At 48.2% G+C, this 13484-nt stretch overlaps 5 protein-coding genes across 5 annotated transcripts; 3 read left to right on the top strand and 2 right to left on the bottom strand.

The window, feature by feature from the left end:
- The first annotated feature begins 358 nt into the window (after positions 1 to 358).
- Positions 359 to 1861, top strand: pxr1 (telomerase inhibitor/ribosome biogenesis protein PXR1). The gene is made up of 3 exons (XM_025681223.1): positions 359 to 600; positions 674 to 1505; positions 1564 to 1861. Exons 1-3 carry the CDS (start codon positions 578 to 580, stop codon positions 1582 to 1584), a joined length of 876 nt encoding a protein of 291 aa, XP_025538772.1. The 5' UTR covers positions 359 to 577; the 3' UTR covers positions 1585 to 1861.
- A 402-nt stretch (positions 1862 to 2263) lies between these two features.
- BO79DRAFT_238357 (diacylglycerol acyltransferase type 2A) lies at positions 2264 to 3966 on the top strand. The gene is made up of 2 exons (XM_025684804.1): positions 2264 to 2724; positions 2785 to 3966. Exons 1-2 carry the CDS (start codon positions 2525 to 2527, stop codon positions 3809 to 3811), a joined length of 1227 nt encoding a protein of 408 aa, XP_025538771.1. The 5' UTR covers positions 2264 to 2524; the 3' UTR covers positions 3812 to 3966.
- A 1043-nt stretch (positions 3967 to 5009) lies between these two features.
- On the bottom strand, positions 5010 to 8143 carry BO79DRAFT_23245 (putative kinesin family protein (KipA)). Its single transcript, XM_025684234.1, has 2 exons — positions 7262 to 8143; positions 5010 to 7187 (listed from the first exon to the last, which is right to left on the bottom strand). The coding sequence occupies exons 1-2, from the start codon at positions 8028 to 8030 to the stop codon at positions 5116 to 5118; spliced, it is 2841 nt and encodes a 946-aa protein (XP_025538770.1). The 5' UTR covers positions 8031 to 8143; the 3' UTR covers positions 5010 to 5115.
- A 2717-nt stretch (positions 8144 to 10860) lies between these two features.
- kin28 (TFIIH complex serine/threonine-protein kinase subunit KIN28) lies at positions 10861 to 12206 on the bottom strand (the record flags this gene model as incomplete). The annotated part of the gene is made up of 2 exons (XM_025683423.1): positions 10861 to 11885; positions 12008 to 12206. The coding sequence occupies 2 exons, from the start codon at positions 12204 to 12206 to the stop codon at positions 10861 to 10863; spliced, it is 1224 nt and encodes a 407-aa protein (XP_025538769.1).
- A 264-nt stretch (positions 12207 to 12470) lies between these two features.
- On the top strand, positions 12471 to 13464 carry BO79DRAFT_209607 (mitochondrial 37S ribosomal protein mS41). Its single transcript, XM_025682633.1, has one exon. It carries the CDS (start codon positions 12944 to 12946, stop codon positions 13373 to 13375), a length of 432 nt encoding a protein of 143 aa, XP_025538768.1. The 5' UTR covers positions 12471 to 12943; the 3' UTR covers positions 13376 to 13464.
- Positions 13465 to 13484: the final 20 nt, after the last annotated feature.

The raw sequence follows: 13484 nt of genomic DNA, 5'->3' as shown, positions 1-13484 counted from the left end.
GCCAACAGGTGTCTGCCATGAAAGCTGACTAGAACGGAATTCAGTGGCTACAGGAGACTATATACTGTTCTACATATCATGAGTTTCAGCGAAATAATACGGACAGCAACTTCGACGGACTTTCTTCTAAACAACTGAGAAGACAGAGATACCTAGTGACACCTAGTGACACTTGTGACTTCGGAATCTGTTCGAGAGATTGCGGATGTGAATTTGGAGGAACCCCGCAGTATCCATTTGCCCCGGGTCGAGACCGTCTACAGTCACCGAATAAAGTAAGCGGTCACGGTAGGCCGTCGGAGGAAATTTTTCAGGTTTCATTCTCGATCATTATCAATGTCATGACTTCTCTGTTTTACTACCCTTAATTACCATCCTTGCTCTCAATCTTACGAATCCGCACAATTTTGCATAATCTTTGGCGACAGAAAGGAGAATAAAAGTCCGTGAAAAGGGGCCAGAGAATCCTAGGAATCCAATTCACCTACCAAAAGGTGAAATAGGGCAGTGGAAACCGAAGTGCACTTTCACTCATTTGTTGAATTCTTGAAATCGCTGCCGTACTCTATCGCAGCAAATGGGACTTGCAGCACCTCGCAAGTATGTTTTCACGGATTATGTCTATGTCCTCCACTATCTACCTTTGCGGTGTTCTGACCAGGCAGTGACCTAGGAAAATTAAAATCTCCCATGACCCCAATAATACCAATTGGGCACGGTCAACAAGCGGTTTCGGACATAAGATCTTGAGCTCTCAAGGATGGACACCCGGGAGCTTCTTGGGGGCGCGTAATGCCGCACATGCTGAAATGTTTACTCAAGCGAGTGCATCTCATATCAAGGTTGTCCTGAAGGATGATACACTGGGCCTAGGGGCGCGGCCTAAACGTGATCCTTTAAATGAGCCCACTGGACTTGATGCATTCAAGGGACTTCTTGGCCGGCTAAACGGCAAGTCAGACGCGGATTTGCAGGTCGAGCAGCAGAAGCGCGACAACGTAAAACTGGCTCGATATGCTGCCACGAAATGGCAAGCAGTCACATTTATAAGTGGCGGTTTGCTAGCTCAGGAAAAAGTGACCCCCATTGTTACTAAGGAGCCGCAAGGAACCGAAAAAGACAAGCAAGAGGACGGACTTTCTGCTACGTTACCTGCGCCGGACAAAGATCAAGTGAGCTCTGATGGCGTTGAGGGTTCAGGCAATGTTGGAGACCAAAGCGATCACCAAAGCACCAAGAAGAAAAAATCGAAATCCAAGAGCCATAAGGAGAAGAAGGACAGAAAAAGGAAACACACTGACGGGCCTGAGTCCACCGACTCCGGAGATACGAACAAGAAGTCAGCCGAGGAAAAGAGTAAAGCCACAAGGGATGATGAAGAAAGCTCTTCAACAGCTTCTAAGGGTCCGTCGAGGGAGCGCCGTCCGATGGGGAGACATGTTTTTAGAGGCCGACATATTGCGCAGAAGAAAGCGGCTCTCATGGACGAGAAGTCTCTCAACGAGGTGAGAACCGAACACTTTGATGTTGTATATTCAGATCGCAGAAGCTAATGTGTTACAGATATTCATGGTCAAATCATAGCGCCGTATATATCTCTTGCATGACATACCCTAGACTTATAGACATAGATATACTCCTTACTGGTTTGGTTCGGCATTTCCTACAATTGTTCATAACGACCCTTGACACGATTCATACTTGCATGTAATACATATAGGTAGACCGGAGTCTGGGGTGATTCAGGCCAGGTGATGTGCCGTTATAGATTATGAAGGCGTAGGGTTCGCATCAAGCAAAATATGTTGCACCAGAACCTAAATATTCTAGGTACAGGTCTTTTCTTCTTTGTGGTTTTTCGGGAGAGGGAGAGTGGGATGGAGGGAGGGAGCGGGAATATGGCACGCGCGTAGCATACTATGTACGGAGTATTATCGATCCGTCCCTTATCCGGATGTACTCATTTTTCATTGATAATCAATCATATAAAACATATATAGATAGAATTGAACCTCTCTCTCTGAGATGATGTCAGGCTATTAGAACAGCTACAAAGACACAAATACACCAAAGCTAAGGTGACTATGAAGTACACAGTAGATAGCCAATTCAATTTGAACAGTACCTTGGTACTTATTGGTCCTACTAGTCGCTACTTAGTATACACAGTAAGGGAAAATGACGTGGGGTGCCTGCCCACGGACCCACAACCTAGAAAACCAACCCCGTCCTGGCAGCAACCTAGTCGTTACGTAGTCTCTCACGGTCTCACCACTTCGACGAAGCATCTGCATCTTCTAGCCGCTAGCTTCAAGGCTTTGGGGATATATTCGCTGTCTTGGGCGCTATCGAATTATTTGGCTCTCAATCATTACCTGGTACTCAGGTGATAAGCCCACAATTGAAGCCCAGTCAAAACAAGATCGGATCCTTTGACGTGTTCATCAATCCAACTCCAGATAAATATTTCAGAAGCGGTGTCTCGGACTCGCTCTGGTCTATTTTCTACGCATCCGGTCAACGGATGTCGCCCTCCGATACACCACCAGGCCTTGTTCCATCTGGCCAGGAAAATGCAGCGCTACAACCTACAGCTACTGAAGGGTCTCTCAAAGGGCTCTGGAAACGAGCCAGTTTGCCATACAAGGCAAGGTCGTCCGTAATGCCTGATGGTGCTGCTCCCCAAGCAGCCCAAGAAACCATGAAGGAGTCAAGGGGGCCAAGGTAGATATCCCATGCGAGATTTCCCCCTCGAGTCTCGATCTCTAACAAGCGCTCTTCTAGTATCCGTTGGGCCCCACTCAATGTTGGACTCGAACGGCGCTTACAGACTCTGGTGGTGTTATGCCATACTCTGACCATAGCGATCCTGTTAACAGCATTTTTCTTCGTGTGTGCAATCCCCTTGTTCTGGCCTATCATACTGCCTTACCTTATCTATATATCCCTTTTTTCAACGGCAGCCACGTCGGGTGATTTGAGCGGTAGGTGTGACTTCTTACGTTCACTCGGCGTGTGGTCAATATATGCATCGTATTTCCCGGCCCGCTTGCATCGGTCAGAACCTCTCCTCCCAACCCGGAAGTATATTTTTGGTTATCATCCGCATGGAATCATCTCTCATGGCGCTTTTGCAGCGTTTGCTACCGAGGCTCTTGGTTTTGCAAGACTCTTCCCTGGTATCACCAACACCTTGCTTACGCTTGATTCAAATTTCCGAATTCCCTTCTACAGGGAATATGCGCTAGGCATGGGGATTGCGAGTGTCTCGCGCGAGTCATGCGAGAACCTGTTATCAAAGGGCGGCATTGATGGGGAAGGAATGGGGCGTGCTATAACTATCGTCATAGGTGGTGCTCGCGAGTCTCTTGATGCTCTTCCGCATACATTGCGCCTTGTACTCAAGAGGCGTAAAGGTTTTATCAAACTGGCAATTCACACTGGCGCCGATCTTGTGCCTGTACTGGCCTTTGGTGAAAATGATCTCTATGAACAAGTGCGCTCTGAAAACCATCCTCTTATACACAAATTGCAGATGCTGGTCAAACACACATTGGGATTCACTATCCCGTTATTCCATGCCCGTGGCGTGTTCAATTATGACGTCGGTTTGATGCCATATCGTCGGCCACTCAACATTGTTGTCGGTCGTCCAATCCATGTTGTGCAGCAGCGCGATAGGGGGAAGATCGACGATGATTATATAAACCATCTCCATTCCTTGTACGTGCAGGAATTAGAAAGAATATGGGAAGAGTGGAAAGATAAATATGCAAAGGATAGGACATCGGAGATCGAAATCGTTGCTTGACGAACGCTAACAGCGAAATTTATCGGAGACAAAGGAGGGGGTTTGTTCTGTATCTCTATCTTTATACATATGCTTATATATACTTGTGTCTAGATATTTAGGTTATTAGGCACATAAGGTTTCAGGTGAGAACGGAATTAGGCTCAAGGTCTGACTATATCTATTATCATTATCATAGAAGGTATAAAAATGCGGTTACTATTGATCATGGACGTATATTTACATCGAATAGTCGGATTCTGAGTTAGCTCTGGGCAGTGCTGTATATAAAATTAATGGCATACGAACTAACTGGCAATGACCAGGGGGGCTAAAGTCTGAAGACATCCATGCTATAGTACATGAAACATATACACATATGTTTTTGTAAAATCAGAGGGCTCCAAACGTGTACCTGTATAGACCTGTCTAGGTCCTATCAGGGCTTTACTCGGGTTGGATTGCACAAAATCCCAAGATAGTACTAGGCTGGTCATATTACTTACATGCCGAGCAGCAGTGTTTTGTCAGGAGAATGTATTTATATAGTACTTATCTAAATACCGCATGATTGCATGCTGGATACACCCTACTACTCCTCCTGCCGCAGAGAAGTCCGTTGGCAGGAAAGGTATGCTTGACCACAACAGTTCAACTAGCTGTATCAGCCTGTTCAACTAACGGTTCAGGTACGTTCTAACAGTTAGAACTAATCCACCTGGAATCAGCTTCGTGTAACAAAGATGCCAAGTCACCATTCCCATTCCACGATATAATGACTACTATTGGTTGCTATTACACGGTCCCAACCAACACTTCTCAAGGGATATATGTCCAAACGGAACCTCCTAGGGACCGGATTAGGATTCTCCACTACAGACCATTGGGAATAAAGGTTTGGAAAGGAATGATTATATCCTTCTACCCTCTCAACGTATTTTCATTATGTCATTACCAATCAACATGCCTACCACCAGGCAAGCGTAACAGGAATATTAAGACAGAGAAATGGATGAAAAGGAAGCACAAAACGAAGCCAGAAAAGAGCAAGGGAAACCGGGTATCTAGATCAGTCCACACAAAAAAGGGTATTATAGAAAGAAACGTGGAATGACAACGAAGAGGGTGCGAGGTAAGGCAAGGCGGAAGAGGTGAGAACCAAGAGCCAGAGATTGTGTGCTGAATGGCGCGTGGCGGAAAGGCAGTCAAACCACAGGCATACTGCCTGCCCTAAGCAGAATCATAATAGACGTGAAGAGGAAAGAGTGTCCCGCGAAAAGACGGGCCAAATTGAGAACAGAGGACGTAATTGAAAATTGCTGGCCTCAGCCAGAGCTTGCCAAATCCGTAGTGCCCTTGCTCAACCCTGGCAAACCGGTCATGGATTCAGATGCCCGCCGACTTTCTGCGGCAACGCGAACACTCCCACGAGAGCCCTTGATGAGGTGCCCACTCTCAAGGCGGTCCTGTAACATCTCGTCCAAAATGCGTGACACGTCGTCCATGCCACGCCTCTTTTCTTCCGTTTCTTCCTCTTTGAGTGGTGAACAGAGACCAACGGCCGAGTCATAAGCCGCTGAGTCATCGCCATCGGGTTGATGTTCCTGACGCCCGGGTCTTTCTTTTGTGTCTGACACAAAGGAGTCGGCTGCTGAATGGGCAAGATCTCGGTGTCGAGCAGCAGAACGAAGGGCAGCAAGCATCCGGTCCTTATCGTCTAGTTGTAGACGAAGCTCATTGATCTCCATGTCTTTCTCCCGTAAAAGAGCTAGTACATCAGGAGCGTCAGAAGTAGTGCCCCCAGCCTTCACACCTATGGACATGCGGGAATGACTGGACCGTCGTGCTTGCAGAAGCCGCCGCTCTAGCGTAGAGATATAGCGATTCTTGTCGTTAAGGTCGGCCTGAAGGGCTGCGATTTGTCTTTGGGCGCTTGCTTTTCCATCCGCAAATTCGCCAATAAAATCATCCTCATCTTCATTCCCAAGATGACCATTTGAGAACGGTTGATTACCGGGGTAATCACTGCTGTTAATAGAAAGAAAGGAGACTGGTCGGAGCGACGAGTGCCCATATGCGCCTAATGTAGACTGGCTGAGTGACGAACGCAAGGATCGAGATCCAGTTTCGGTAGCCGACATCCTTGAAAGGCGACCAAGAGCGGATATGCTTCCATAGGTATTTACACCAGTAGACTTTGAACATAGAATCAAACGATTCAAATGCTCGATCCTTTCCTTTAATGCCGTCCGAGCCAGTTGCATTTCAAGCATTTGCTCTTCGTGGCGTGCCTGTGCTTCTTTTTCGAGCTGCTGCTCTTCCAGCTTCAGCTCCTTCTCAGCTTGGGCCTTGGTCTGACTCTCTAACTGGTTACGGAGCGTCTGAATCTCCATACGGTACCGCTCCAGGAGAACTCTGCTTCCAGCATCACCTCCACCACTACCAAATGCTTCCTCCGCGCGTTTAGCATGGCTGACAATGCTGTTCTTGGCTCGAGCTGCGAACTTCAAGGTGTTGAGCGTTTCGCCGGAATGAGACTTGGCTGTCCCTCCTAGCTGAACCGTGCAAAGAATACTGACCAGCGAGTTCCCTGACAAAGCAGGCTGCAGTAATCTCGTGAGTTTGCTGTCCCGATATGGAAGGTGTTTCCCCTCTTTATCAGTTGGGTTGCCGGTCTTATCTCTTGCCTCCGATAGTTTAGAGATAATAGTTCCCAAAGTAAGCAAGCTTTTGTTAATATGGGCACCTTCCGTACGCCGTTCCTTGTCCTCAGCAGCGCGCTCTGAACCAGCAAGATCGATTAGACTCAACGTTGACACTCGGACTCCACCTGGGACCAAGCCTGACCGTCTATCTTGAGAAGCTCCGGCAGGCACTCGTTCCCTGCTCTCGACAACAATTTGAACAACCGCGTGACTTCGAGAGCTGCGAGCGTTAAACTGCGTGCTACCGGTCCGCCTAGCATGGTCGCCCCTCGCGATCACACGGAGAAGCTGTGTCGGGCTTTGAACAATCTCTTCTTTCAGTGGCGTGGCATATACACCACGTTTGCTGTCTTCGCGGAGCTTGATTTCCTCCTGTTGAGGGGCAGCGGTTCCGCCAGATACCGAGGCTGACAGCAGATCGTGAATTTTCTCATTGTATATCTCCAGATAGCTGACACGCAACAAGAACTCTCGATGTGGTGTTTCCCTAATGAAGGAGAATATGTCTGTTATTGCCAACGGTATCACTCCCGGGGAGGTTGCAGTTCCTTGCATGGAAAACGTCTTGCCAGTACCAGTCATGCCGTAAGCGAAAACTGTACCATGATATCCTTCCATTACCCGCCTCACTAGACGTTTCGCTGCAGAGTCGTAAATCTTCGCGTTATGTTCATGAGGGGAGAACACGTTATCTAACCAGGAAATAAAGAAGCGTAAGCCACGTATACCTTGCTGTGCCCAAAGAGAATACGAAGGATATCCTTACCAAACGAATAATCGCCGCCCTCCTTTCCGTTATAAGAGATGAGGCCGTGCCTCCCATCTACTGACCATTCAGGGGTCTTTGCGGTTTCGGCACCATTCGCATCAGGGCGTACTCGGACGCTCACGATGACATTTCCCTTTGTCTCTTTCGGCCTCGAGTTTGACTTTGGTACGCCTTCATCGGCATCTTCAAACGTAGTTGCACTAGTTGAGTAAGATCCTTGCGCAGATGAGCTTCTGCTTTGTGAAGGGGAGCCTTCTGCATCTCGGGCTTCAGTAGTCGAAATGGATTTCGCATCCCCAGCGCCACTCAGCAACGATGCGGTTTTAGAACTCCGGTAACTACTGGTGGTTCCAGTACTTAGTCTCGAGCTTTTCCTGCCCTTTACACTCCCAGATGGATGGACGCCCTGTATTCCCGATATTGAAGACGCAGTAGAAGGGCGGCTTCCTGACCTCGGTGGCTGAGGAAACGCTGCAATGCTGATGGTTCGTCGCAGCGATTTATCGGGGCTACTCGGAACCCGGCTACCGGCAACGGTCCGCGATGTGCTGGTATTGGTCATCGAGTTAGACAGGAGGTGTCGTCCTAGACTTGATCTAGGGCTGGAAGGGGTGCGCGTCTTGAGCGAAGTTTGGGATGGGGACGGCGCCCTTGACGTGTCAGATGCAACAGGAAGGCTTTTCCGTGACCTAGGAGCTGGGAATTGAGGACAGGGCCCAGCCGAAGAGTTAGAGGCCGTCCGCGACGACGGCGGTAAGGTCGACATTCTCAAGTGACTGTCTGTTATATGAGGCTTATTATACCATGCGGTGTTGGCACATGGACTTATCAATCGGTGTTTCTTGCGGCGGCCATCCGTATGTGTCCGGTTAAAGTCCGAATGCGCGCCTATATTAGAAGATATGAACGTGTTAGACTTGGCAATAAGAGGCTATCAAAACATGCAACAACATCACCAGATGACTGGCTTTCAGATTGGAGTGCAACACTTTGTTACGCGTTTGTGCCTCTGTGGAAAGGAGCTTGTTTGATATGTGAAGAGACAGGGGGGCAGTAGAACGATAACAGGTATACTCGGCTGTCAAGGTCCGAGCTATCGAGACTCACCTTGATTTGGTATGAGGCAGTTCCGTCTGTCGAAGGCCGATTCTCAAGTCGGACGTTTCCGCAAATCGTCCAAAGACTAGTAGGATGTTGCGGGCTGAGATAAGGGGACTGCAACGTAAACAAGCGCCAACCTTTGCGCACGACACAGATGTGTCCGAAAGCCCTTGCTGGCTGGGTCTCTTGCAGCGTTGGGCACGTGTGTAGGTTATGGGCCGACGTCAATTATCCCGTTTCAGCCCTGGCAGGTTTGAACAGGCTTCTTTCTTATTACGACAACAGCGAACTGGAGACCGGCACTGCCAAGTGATGGATGGCGTTTGAAGAGGGGGCGCTGATCGGGAACGTTAATACCTGAGAAGAGGGCCTGTGTGCACAACAGGCATGACCAAAAGAATGGGTAGACAAGTAATTAATCGCTTCAGATAGGCAGGATACCCCGTACGCCGCAATCCGCCTCGAACGCGAGGCGTTGGGTTGAAGGAGGCTCCAAGGGTTGGTCCTTTCAATCTTTAGTGCCGCACGGGACGGGTAAAAGGCCGGGAGTCAGGTTATGAGGGGCGTAGTAGTAGCAACTCACCCACTTTTTGGTTAGAAGCAAGATAACTATTTTTTTTTTATTCGATTACTACACTATACCGTTGTACAGTGTGATGATGCTGGTAGTAGTTGAAATCATTACCAGCACCAATGAGTTGACTGTTGCTTCCACCGGTACCGTATAGCATGTAACCCCAGCATACACCCCTATGTGGTGCAGTTTAACCCTCTCGGACGGTGGACCTTTCTGGAGCCTAAGATACCGGCCAAAAAAAACTAAGCTAATCAGGGATCCAACAAAAATATGCGGGAACTTTGTATAGGATACCTCCTATACGGTACTACCTGGAAACTTACAGTAAGTTAGAGATCTATACCCAAGGTAGGCAGGCACTCGGACGCGGGTTTTTAGGAGAAACTCAATTACCGGACGATGTTTTATCTAGTGCTAGGGCTCAAGTATCTTAAGATTAATTCGAAAACTTCCCTGGTAAACCATACTGTTGTATTCGACATCAATACCCATCCAGTACCAGTATCACACCAAAAACAAACTAAAGTAGATGTGTTGCCCAGATGTGCAGTTTGGAACTCCATCTCTACGTAAATGTATATGCGGCAGTTCTAAGTACTTTCTTTCAACACCACAAATTTGGACATACTTAGCGCAATGAAACAATCACCTTCCCATTGAATTGTTTTCACTGATTATTCCGCAACACGGTCCCTGAATTCCCAAAGGGTAATATTATCGGATGAGGCACTGTTCTGTCATCTCGAAGTTAAGCAGTGACAGTGCGAATAGAAGTACAATGTCTGTGCTGTGTACCTAGCTGGTAAAGGAGATCGAGCATCAGTTGCTGTCTCATTTTTAAAACCCCTCTCAAGTGGGAATTCTGTAGGAGGGACCAGACGCTAACAGACGGAGGCCCTCTTTTAATGTTTAATTAAACCTCCGTAAGGGGCTTTGGGGTCTTCATCATTTGTAGCAGCCATCCACTGACCAAAACGCATTTCACTTCATATTATTTATTAATACTGCCCTATATTCCCTTCAAATACTTGTCTCGAAAGAATGAGGTGGCCAATTTCCTTGCCCGATCCAAAGGCGGCTGAATAATATTTACATGTGTCCTGCAGGATATAATAATTTCCATCAGATGCAGTGTGCAGTACAGAACACTTATGTGCCCACGATAGGGGGTGGGCTTTGTCGATCAATTTCTCCATGAAGGTATCAATGTCGATCCCTGCTACTGAGCGATCCTGCTTGCGTTTCCGCACATACGATGCCAAGAAAACAGCATACACAAGCGTCAACCCTTCTAGCCACAGAGCCCGTTGGACGAACACATGCACACAAGAAATCTGGGAGATTTCTCCTTGTCTGAGACCTATGTGGAATAATACAGCTGACTCTTTCGAGTCATGATGGTTCCGTCTCCACAACTGTTAAGGTATTGACGATCACACGAATCCGCGAACCATTGAGCGGCTGGTGTTAATTCGACAACAACTTTCTGCTGAACTTGCAACTCTTGATTGAGTCCGCATCGATTTGCGATAATCACTCAGTTACTCTGTCGCTAATCTCACCCGCATATCTGGGCGCAATCCACACTGTCGATGAGCGCGGGTCTTAGCTCGAGAGATGAAGTTCACCAATGATGGGCCGATTGCCATGTCCCTTCCTTGATGGTGTGGCACAGGTCGACACTGTGGGAGATCAGCCCTTCTTCTGCGTCGGATGAATTTCTATATGCCTGAGGATACCTGACATATATTGTTGCTCATCCTTGAACTCTGTATGACTCAGAATTCCCGATGAAATTATGTTAAAATTTCCCCCGAACCTTCTGATCTTTGACCAATGGTATGGCACAGTATACTAAGGTACCAGGAAAAATGCAAGTATGACCGTGTGCGACTGGGAAGAGAAGACGCACATGCATTTATCGGTCCCTTGCCGCGCCAAAATCCAGTTGTCGAGCGGCATTTTTAAAGGAAGTATCGTCAAGCTCCCCACCTCGCCTCGTTAAATCATCGCCCATCTTTTTGGTTCCGCCAACTTTTCTAGGAAGATCTTGTTTCTTAGTTGGCTTCGGTTCAGCAAGCCACCAGCCGTGTTGTAGGATTTGGCAGGCGGTGCCTCGTTTTCTGGGATCCAGGGTACACATCGACATGAGCAAATCTGCCCCAACAGGTCCAGCCGTGGGAAACTGCCGGAGAAAGAAATCTCGACCTTGTAAAGGCACAATATGATTCGGATCGGCAGGTATGTAATTTGGCAATCTAGTCACGCCTGGCCAGTTCTCCTCAGTTGGTGTCCCGAAGGCTTCGCAAATCTTGGAGATTTGATCCAAGTCTGAATTCCCTGCGACAAATGGAACCCGTAGAAGGAGTTCAGCAAAAACCATTCCCATGGACCAAACGTCGACAGCTCCAGAATACTGTCGCGCACCGAAAAGCAGCTCGGGGGGTCGATACCAGCGTGTGATCACCTGGTGTGTCATATTCAAGTATGGGTCGGCGAAGGACCTGGCCAAACCGAAATCTGCCAGCTTGACCTCGCCGTCAGCGGCGACTAGAAGATTGTTTGGTTTGATATCTCGGTGCAGGATGTAATTTTCATGACAGAACCAAACACCCCTGGCAAGCATGCCCATCCAGGCTTTAACATCGGCGGCACCGTAATGAATATTGCTATCCCTGATGAGCATCTCAAGATCACCGCGTGGCAGGTATTCGAGGACCAGATTGAGGTTTTGATCCTTGGACGAGAACACATCGTGGAGTGCAATTATATTTGGATGAGAAAGCTCTTGGAGATATTTTACCTCTCGGATAGCGTCCATAGAAAGCCCATCCTTGTATTCAGCATTGACCTTGATCTTCTTTATTGCAACAAATGACGATGGGTCGGTGCGGAGGTGTCCGAGAAACACTACAGCATAAGTTCCCTCACCCAATTTCTTATCTGTGAGTTGGCCATAATTAGTATCGTAACGCTGGCACCACTGAGATAGTAAGGGAAAGAATTATAAAAATGACAGAATATGTTTGACAAAGGAATTAACGCAAGTGATGGGGGTTCAGTACCTTTTATGTACTTGTGCCTCACATCGTCGTTAAGTTGCTCCGTGATTTCACGGTCAGGGTTCTTCATGAGCCGGGGCGACGATGAGCGCTTCGCCTTGTTAGGTGAGTTGGTGCCAGAGTCATTCTCGAACTTGTTGCCTGCATTTGAGCTTGAAGCTGCAACTGATGAAGCGTGGGGGACCAAAGGCGAAACCGCCATCGTCTGCTTATATGCCCTCAAACCCAATGGATAGGGAGAGAATGATTAGTATCACCGACGCAGCAGCAGCAGCATGCCAGAGAGTGAAGATTGATGGGCAGTGAAAGTTAACAGCCAATAATGTCGGTCTGGCTGGCAAGGTATGGCACAAGTTGCCTTGAGTTTATATGAAGCTAGGATCAAAGTTCGGAGTTTTGTTGATCCCGGGACTTGCCCCGGAACTACGCATCCCGCCGAACTTTTCTCCAGGATGGTCGGGACCGACAGCGAAGGCATCTAACTCTTAACGACGCTACAAATCCGGACGATTATCAGCGACGGGGAAGGGGCCCGATTTTGTTTTTTCAATTCCGTACCCTCCCAGATCTCGTGTCTTTTAAAGAATTGTCGACAGTTTTCAATCAACATCTCCGAGACCGCATCGGTTGTCCTGAAGAAACCCCGACGACAAAATGGCGACGCGCAGCTCGCACCGCTTGTCCTTGCAAGTGATGAGATCCTTGACGATAAGCAAACAGTTCATGCGAAGTTTCCATAAGAACACGGGCGCCCCTTCTCCGCCGTCACCCACTCCCTTTGTTCCTGATGTCGAGACCTTTCTTAAGTTGATCGGTCGTGGGATGCACAAGCATGCGAGCAAGCTACCTTCCTGGGATAAGCTATTCACTTCCAGTTCCTCTGAACTTCGGGATCTAGGCATTGAGCCAGCACGCCAGCGACGCTACCTGCTTCGCAAGATGGACAAGTTCAGGCAGGGGATCTATGGGCCCGGTGGAGACCTGGAGAACGTGGTCGATGGCGTTGCGCAGCTTCGAGTTGTTGAAGTTCCGACACTGAACAAGGAAACATCGCACCCTTTGAATTCCTCGGCCACTTTATCTCCAGGGATGAAAAGAGTCATTGTCAACATTCCGCCGGATGCTTCTGAATACACCCATGATCCCACGAAATCCCTCAAGAAGTTTGCGCGCATGAAAATCACTGCCGGTTCTGCTATCAGCGGTCCGTATCTCCAACCGATCAAAGGAACAAATGGTAGTGCAGCCCTAATTAAAGTCGAGGAGGGCATGTGGGAGGACAAGCTCGGCCACAAAGTGGACGGTGGCGAAAGGAGACGTGCTGAAGTTCGGGCTAAGAAGCGAAGCGAAGAGAGGAAGAAGGGAAACTAAGGACCACGACACAGAACACACACATACTTGTCTTTCCCACCTCTGTTGTATCTTAAAGGGCGCTTATATTGCAGTCATGTCACATGTATTATATTTCATAGATTAACGG

Source organism: Aspergillus costaricaensis, assembly GCF_003184835.1.
Source record: "Aspergillus costaricaensis CBS 115574 unplaced genomic scaffold BO79scaffold_19, whole genome shotgun sequence".
Classification (NCBI taxonomy): domain Eukaryota; kingdom Fungi; phylum Ascomycota; class Eurotiomycetes; order Eurotiales; family Aspergillaceae; genus Aspergillus; species Aspergillus costaricensis.
This window is presented reverse-complemented; position numbering and strand designations above follow the sequence as displayed.

Bases quoted from the DNA above. Each gene is read 5' to 3' on its own strand.
- pxr1 (XM_025681223.1), top strand. From the start codon at position 578: ATGGGACTTGCAGCACCTCGCAA. The intron at 601-673 runs GTATGTTTTCAC...GCAGTGACCTAG, and splicing joins GGACTTGCAGCACCTCGCAA to GAAAATTAAAATCTCCCATG. The intron at 1,506-1,563 runs GTGAGAACCGAA...AATGTGTTACAG, and splicing joins ACGAGAAGTCTCTCAACGAG to ATATTCATGGTCAAATCATA.
- BO79DRAFT_238357 (XM_025684804.1), top strand. From the start codon at position 2,525: ATGTCGCCCTCCGATACACCACCAGGCCTTGTTCCATCTGGCCAGGAA. The intron at 2,725-2,784 runs GTAGATATCCCA...GCGCTCTTCTAG, and splicing joins AAGGAGTCAAGGGGGCCAAG to TATCCGTTGGGCCCCACTCA.
- BO79DRAFT_23245 (XM_025684234.1), bottom strand. From the start codon at position 8,030: ATGTCGACCTTACCGCCGTCGTCGCGGACGGCCTCTAACTCTTCGGCT. The intron at 7,188-7,261 runs GTAAGGATATCC...TTTCCTGGTTAG, and splicing joins GGGCGGCGATTATTCGTTTG to ATAACGTGTTCTCCCCTCAT.
- BO79DRAFT_209607 (XM_025682633.1), top strand. From the start codon at position 12,944: ATGGACAAGTTCAGGCAGGGGATCTATGGGCCCGGTGGAGACCTGGAG.